This window comes from Monodon monoceros, unplaced genomic scaffold (genome assembly GCF_005190385.1).
Source record: "Monodon monoceros isolate NGI ecotype Baffin Bay Population unplaced genomic scaffold, NGI_Narwhal_1 Super_Scaffold_10, whole genome shotgun sequence".
NCBI lineage: Eukaryota > Metazoa > Chordata > Mammalia > Artiodactyla > Monodontidae > Monodon > Monodon monoceros.
In genome coordinates, this window is record NW_021703766.1 from 42,775,057 (window position 1) to 42,781,722 (window position 6,666).

Sequence of the window (6,666 nt, forward strand, 5' to 3'; positions counted from 1 at the left end):
CTTAAGTATTAGGTACTACCTATTCCCATCTCAGGGCAGTGGGCATGGAGGACCCAGCCATCACCCACTGGAGACTCCCACCCAACTCCCAGCAATCTTACCTTAGCTCCTAACCCCAATCTCCTCCAGACTGGGAATCCTCCGACCTGCCACAATCAAGCATCTCCCCCTTGAGAATCCTCTGATGGACGTGCTGAACTTTCAGCACAAAGGCAGCCCCACCCAGCCAGTCCCACTTGGGGGTTTCTAGGACCCTGGGCATGCTGCTTTCCCACCTGTTGTTGGAAGTTTCTTGGCTGAGGTTGTGGCCAGAGCCCAGCCCTACTTCCCCTTTTCATCAGATGTGGGGGTGGAAGGAAACCAGCCCACAGCCAGGCTCAAGCTAACAACGAAGCTCTAAACCCTCAATATAGAACTTTATTAGGGGCGGGGCGATAGAAGGTCCCTGTGTTGAAGGTATTACATCATGGAGACCCGGAGCATGGAAAAGATGTCACTAGGGAGTTAAGGGGGCTTTGAGGAGGGGTCCTGGCCAGGAACATATGTGCCTGCCAGGGGTGGAGGGCAAGGAGGTCAGCATCTCAGAAACGGCCATGCCGGTGGTCTGGGGACCGTCATCGATTTCTTTCTCGGGGACGGTGGCCAGTATGGGACCTTGGGGGTGACCTGGGGACAGGAGAGAGGAGGATCAGAGCCATGGGGATGGTGTGCAGATCCCCCAGTTCTGCCTCTCTGCTCTGGGATAAGGCACGGCAGTTGATGAAGTAAGTAGAGTTCCTGGGGGTGGCCTCAGGATAGGTGCACAGGAGCTGACCTCAGGATTGGAGATCCAGGTTGGACTTGGGTTTGGGGTTCAGGCTGGTTTGGGGGTTGGGACTTAGGTGCTCATCTTCAGATGGGGCTCAGGGCTAGTCTTAGGGCACAAAAGGCTTGAGACACTTATTGGGGCACAGGATCAGATTCATCTCAGGATACAGGGGCCTTGGGATACGAGAAGTCTTGGCAGGCTGGTCCTGAGGTACCTGCGCCTGGGTCCCCGCCCATAGAGCTGCCGCCGGAGGTTGCGGGAGATAGGTCGCAGGTGCATGAAGTTGCAGAAACCACCCCGGGTACATTCCCTGGGTAAAGCATGGATGGACGGATGAGGCCATTGTCACTGACAGCCCCCTCAACTCATACACAGAAGTCTGGGACTCCAGGTGCCCATCCCACCCCTGCACTACCATACCCCATCTCATACTGCCGACAGCACGACTCCCGGAAGTCAGTGACGGGAGACAGCTCGGCATGCACAGCCTGCCCGTTAAACCAGCGGTTATTGAGTTCAGCCACTGCCCGCTCTGCATCCTCCTCGCGCCGAAACTGAGGGAAAGTCGGTCAGGGTCAGCAATCAAACTCAGAAATCAGGGGATTAGCTAGCAGCTCAGGGTCTGGAGTGGATTTAGTGATGGACCTCAAGCTGTGAGGCTTCAGCGGTGGCCGTTAGGCATTGAAATGCCTCCACCTCTAGGCTCTAATGGGGAGACAGCAGGCACCTTGACATAAACATTGCCCACGAGGTGATCCCCCAGGTTGTCGCACACATTCATCTCTTCAATCTCCCCGTACTTCTCCTGCAGTTCCGTGAACACTTCCTGTGGAAGACCACGAGGAACTCAGCTGAGCTGCTGGCCCACAGGAAACTGAACCCACCCCTGCCAACCCTCACCTCGAAGAAGTTATCATAGTGTTCTTGCACCTCCACGTCGCTCACGTGACCTGGTGGAGGGGGGCAGGGTGGAATCAGGGCGTGGCCTGCTGGGAGCTGTCCGCCCTGCCCCCAAGACAGGTCCCTCACTCACAGTGCGATCCGTCTGCGGTTTGGGCGGTGTTCTGTGGATTCCGGTACAGGTTGAGCAGCACTATGGTCTGAACAGAATTTAAAGAGGGCGGGGCCTGAGCTCAGAAGGCGGGACTATATGCAGAGGGATTGGGTATGAAGGTTGGGGGTGAGACCTTGCACCAGAGAAAAAGCATAAGCATCTTGAGTGCAAAAGCAACGCCTGTCCCTCAGAAAACCAGAAGAGGGGATACCTAGCAGTGAGGGACAGCCCAGGGGTGTGGTCTTTACGTACGGGGGCGTGGCCAAGTTCCTGGGAGAAGGGCCTGAAAGTTGGGAGAGGAACCTGCAGAGCTCCGACAAGAAAAACGCCGGGCGGTAGGGTGGGCCCTAGAAATCCGGAAAAGGCGGGACCTCGTGATGGTGGACAACAGCAAGGGAATGGACAGGAAGTTAACCCCCCACGCTCCGTGCCGGGTCTCACCTGGCTGAAAGTCGGTTTGTTGTGAAGCCGGGAGCACCGGTCCCCGTGCCGGCAGGCCCCGATCTTAAAGTAAAAAGAGCAGTTAACCCTGGAAGAGGTGCAGAGACAGAGGTGAACCGAGGGCCGGGGAGCCGGACACCCCAGAAACACCGCCCCACGCCGCCCAGCCACCAGGGAACCAAGTGCCTCGTCCTTGGGCTCCCGAGGGGCCACTCCCTGCGCCCGTTCTCACTTGTCCTTCTCAGTCCCGAATATCGAAGCTAAATATTCAGCCATTTTTACCCGAACCCTCCAACTACGTCTGCTATTACGTCTCTTCCGTTGCTTAAGGGCATTGGGAAATGTAGTTCTTCGCGGCCTCCGGACGCTCAGAAACTCCCTAGTGCGCTTGCGTGGTGGAGGCTCTCACCCTCCCCACGGACTCACCCACTGGAGTTTCCTGAAAGCGCATGCGTGCAGCGTTGCCTGACCAAAAAGACTACAAGGTCCAGAGACACTTGCGGCATCTCGCGCAAAAGTCCGTAGTTCAAAGTGGCAAAGGGGTCCAAACAAGAGGAAGTAAGACTCCACTGGTGAGTTAGGGGTCGTCTCCGTACCCCAATAAACATAAAGAGCGTCTCAACCCAGTCAGCTTGCTGGTGGGGGCGGGGGTACCCTTCTTTCAGAAAACCCACCCTTCAATTTCTCTCCCTTTTGTCGTAATAGGGGCGTGGTTGTTTGTGATCCTTGCATCTGTCACTTAGGGTCAGGGCTTGGGTCTTGCCCTGAAGACCCTCGGAAGACCCGGCCCCAGCGCAACTATGAACTTGGAGCGGGTGTCCAACGAGGAGAAGTTGAACCTGTGCCGGAAGTACTACCTGGGTAAGGGCTGATATCTTAGGGTCCCCGGAGAAGAGAGTGGAGGGACTAGAACGCCTGGGGGAAGAGGGTCTGGGGACCTGGATTCTTGGGTCTAGAGGATGAAGTGGCTGGGGACGCCGACTCCTGGGTCCCAAGAGAGGAAGGGCCTGGGTCCTGAGGAAGGAGGAGACTGGGGCCTCAATTTCTGGGTCCCAAGAGAGGAGGGGAGTTGGGGGCCTGGTCTCCTGGTCCTGCCGAAAAGATGTTGAGGACTCAGATTCCTGGATCCCGGGGAGGAGTCAGGATTCTTGAATCCCTGATAGCAGAGATCTCCATTTGAATTTGGGTATGGGAGAGGACCTTCCAAATTGGTCAGCTACATGGGTGTTGGGAGGATCCTCATTGCCTTAAGTCCCAGTTTATTTTCTTCTCTTTAGGTGGGTTTGCTTTCCTGCCTTTTCTCTGGTTGGTCAACATCTTCTGGTTCTTCCGAGAGGCCTTCCTTGTCCCGGCATACACAGAACAGAGCCAAATCAAAGGCTGTGAGTCCAGGGCACAGATGAAGGGAGGCCATCGGGTGTGGGGAGGGGGACTCTGGGAGCCTTGGTGGGAAGGGACAATGGAGGTTCCAGAATTCTGGGACTCTGTGGAAGAGAAGAGAGGGCCGGTCTCGGGGAGACCAGAGAGCAGGTGGTGGCCAACCTGTCCCCTCCTGTTACCTCTTACAGATGTCTGGCGCTCAGCTGTGGGCTTCCTCTTCTGGGTGATTGTACTCACCACTTGGATCACTATCTTCCAGATCTACCGGCCACGTTGGGGCGCCCTTGGGGACTACCTCTCCTTCACCATACCCCTGGGTACCCCCTGACAACTTCTGCACAGGCCTGAGGACCAGGATGGGCTCCTCTTCTCCAAGCCCACTCTCAAGCCCCTAAGACTTGTTCCTATCTCCTGTGTTCTCCGCTGGCATCCCCTAATAAAGGACCCTAATTCTCAATATTGATTTCCTGGGATCTTTTGGAGGTTGAAACTTAAAATGATTATTAATATTCAGAAACATTTACTGATTGCTTACTTTGTGCTAGGCTTAGTGCTTCATACATGATGCGCATTAGTTCACTGTATACTACTCATAGCCCTTCAAAAATAGGAACTTTCTTGCTTGGGAACCCTATTGTACAGATCTGGAACCAAGGAAGGAATAATACTTCCATTACTAGGGACTGTTATCCTGTACAGGTAGTATGTGAATTTGAAAACATTACTTCCCCACTCGCCCTCATTATTCTTATCGGAAGTGTGGATCACAATGCTACCCCCTAGAATTTATCTATGCCAAGGCACATGTGGTAAATGGAAGTTCCTCATTTTCTGAAGGAGATTGTCTGCAGCAATAGACATGTATTCAAGAGATTTATTAGAGGAGGTTTCCTTGATCCTCCTGTTTAAAATTTCAGTCCCCACCTTGGCACCCCCTGTGGAGCCCTACATCAAGGACACCCTACATCAAGGACACAGGACAAAAACTCTGGAATTAACCGAGCCCCCATAGCAGCTGTTGCCATGGTCTCTCCTAATCTAAACCGGACAGTGCCCCCCGCCCCGCCCGACTCCATATTAGGTAAAATATTCACCATGTAGTAACCTTGTAGCTTCCTGACCAATCACCTAATGCCATCCTGCTCGCAGGATTTTTCTTTGTCTTGAGGCTATAAAAGTTGGCTGCCAGCCCACACAGGGGGTTGACTTTCCCTGGCTACCAGGAAGTTGGCCCGCTGTTCTTGCAGCGACCCTTCTCTTTAATAAACTCTATCTTCCTTACATTCTGCCTTGTGTCTGGAAATTCTTTTCCAACCCGCGCTCGGGCCACCACACTCCCTATGTCTCAGGCTATATCCTTTCTCCTCTTACATTTCATTTAAAATGTTCTACTTGTTTATTGTTCGTCTTCCATCCTCTAAAATATAAGCTCATTAGGGCAAGGATTTTTGTCCATTTTGTTCACTGCGGTGTCCCCAGTACCTAGGAGAGTACCTGGCTCAGGTACTTAATATTTGCTAAGTGAATGAGGCTGCACGTTAAAAGAGTTTAACAGGTAGCTGGCACCTAGTGAGTGCTTAGTTAAGAGGGAACCCAGCCTAGCCAGAATTGTTTTCCTCTTAGGGACCAAGAGAGACTCCCACGGTTAAATAACTCCTGTTCAATAGCCAAATCTGTGTTACTCAAAGCTTCTAATACTATAAGTGCCAAGCAGCCTCGCGACGCTCTGATCCTTGGTCTCCCACCGTGCCTCGCGCGGCGCAGGCGCCCTTACTTCGGCTGAGTCTCGGGAGCTAGAACTACACCTCCCAGGAAGCGCCCTGGGATATTGTTGGTTTGTTTCCGGAAACCTGGACCCCCCCCCCCGAAAGGTGGGACTTAGAGCTGGGAAACGACAGCGGCAGCTGTGAATTGGCCAGGGTACGAGATTGACGGTTGCATTGACTAATGGAAACAAGGGACTGCCGAAGGGCCCGCCCACAGAAGGTGAACTGGAGGAGGTGGCGGCTTCCGCGGCCGTCGCGGCCGGACACTGCTCAGGGCGGAGGACTGACCACACACGAAGCTTACCTTTGACTTCTCCCCGTCTGCCTCTGGCCTTGACTTGTGACCGTAGGCTGTTTTGTGCTTCTCTGACCCAGCTAGCCAGACCCCAGACCCCAACCATGTTCCCGGTGAAGGTGAAAGTGGAGAAATCAGGTGAGGACCCCGAGGTCGGGGGCCTGTAGGGGAGCACCGGACTGATCAGGGTGTGGGAGTCCCTATAGACAGCATTATCGCGATAAGGCGGACTACGCGACTTCTCCCCGCAGCCCATCTGACTATCGCTGTCAGGCATCGAGCGATTCCTGCCACCTTGATACCCTCCCGGTGTGTGTTCAGGATAGCTTTGAGGTTGAATGGTGCTGACTCAGGCAGTGGTGTGGTGCGGTAAGACATGGGGATCCCGAGCCGTGTGACTCAAAGAAGGACTCTTCTCCGTTTCCCCATTTCTCGCAGTGGTCATGAGTCCAGCATTTGCTGAGCACCTGAAGTACGGGAAAGCTTTTAATCCTCGTAGTCACTGTATCCCAGTAATCCTAGGACGTGGGAAATGTGGTAGATGGGGAAACTGAATCTGAGAGAGAGGAAGTCATTTTGGGTTGGGGCCAAGCTTGATGGGAACCCAGGACTGGCACGTTAAGGGTGGTGGGAGAGGCATGGAATCCAGACAACAAAATAATACTAAAATGACGTGAGATGTTAAATGCTATAAGTGGTAATAAAACGAAACAGGAGAAGGTAGGGAGATCAGGAGTGAGGCCAGGTGAGGAAGAGAGCGATGAGGATAAGTGAGGGAACAGCAAATCTGACAAAGGAAATAGCTTTGAAACAGCGGAGAGGTGAAAGCCTTGTCCGGAGTGTTCAAGGGCCAACACGGAGGCCAGTGTGGCTGGAGCAGAGTGAGTGATGTAGAAAGTGTGAGGAGATGAGAGCAAAGCGG

General features: G+C 53.7%; 3 protein-coding genes across 6 annotated transcripts in view; 2 read left to right on the forward strand and 1 right to left on the reverse strand.

Moving 5' to 3' along the window:
* Positions 1-433: 433 nt before the first annotated feature.
* Positions 434-2,590, reverse strand: U2AF1L4 (U2 small nuclear RNA auxiliary factor 1 like 4). 2 transcript variants are annotated; one of them, XM_029240306.1, is made up of 8 exons: positions 2,536-2,590; positions 2,304-2,391; positions 1,842-1,908; positions 1,709-1,758; positions 1,536-1,634; positions 1,229-1,362; positions 1,023-1,118; positions 434-666 (listed from the first exon to the last, which is right to left on the reverse strand). In XM_029240306.1, exons 1-8 carry the CDS (start codon positions 2,577-2,579, stop codon positions 615-617), a joined length of 630 nt encoding a protein of 209 aa, XP_029096139.1. In that variant the 5' UTR covers positions 2,580-2,590; the 3' UTR covers positions 434-614. The 2 variants fall into 2 exon arrangements, with proteins under 2 accessions (XP_029096139.1, XP_029096130.1); XM_029240297.1 differs by lacking the exon at positions 434-666 and having other exon boundaries at positions 900-1,118.
* A 144-nt stretch (positions 2,591-2,734) lies between these two features.
* PSENEN (presenilin enhancer, gamma-secretase subunit) lies at positions 2,735-4,196 on the forward strand. Of its 3 annotated transcripts, none has more exons than XM_029207284.1 (4): positions 2,735-2,875; positions 3,009-3,164; positions 3,581-3,685; positions 3,872-4,196. In XM_029207284.1, the coding sequence occupies exons 2-4, from the start codon at positions 3,104-3,106 to the stop codon at positions 4,009-4,011; spliced, it is 306 nt and encodes a 101-aa protein (XP_029063117.1). In that variant the 5' UTR covers positions 2,735-2,875; positions 3,009-3,103; the 3' UTR covers positions 4,012-4,196. The 3 variants fall into 3 exon arrangements, with proteins under 3 accessions (XP_029063117.1, XP_029063133.1, XP_029063124.1); XM_029207300.1 differs by having other exon boundaries at positions 2,744-2,875; positions 3,943-4,136; XM_029207291.1 differs by having other exon boundaries at positions 2,830-2,875; positions 3,047-3,164; positions 3,872-4,138.
* A 1,448-nt stretch (positions 4,197-5,644) lies between these two features.
* LIN37 (lin-37 DREAM MuvB core complex component) overlaps positions 5,645-6,666 on the forward strand; it is a 5,090-nt gene continuing 4,068 nt past the window's right edge. The window contains exon 1 of the mRNA XM_029211716.1: positions 5,645-5,882. Within this exon, the coding sequence (XP_029067549.1) occupies positions 5,849-5,882 (34 nt within the window). The 5' untranslated portion in view covers positions 5,645-5,848. The remainder of the gene's footprint in view (positions 5,883-6,666) is intronic.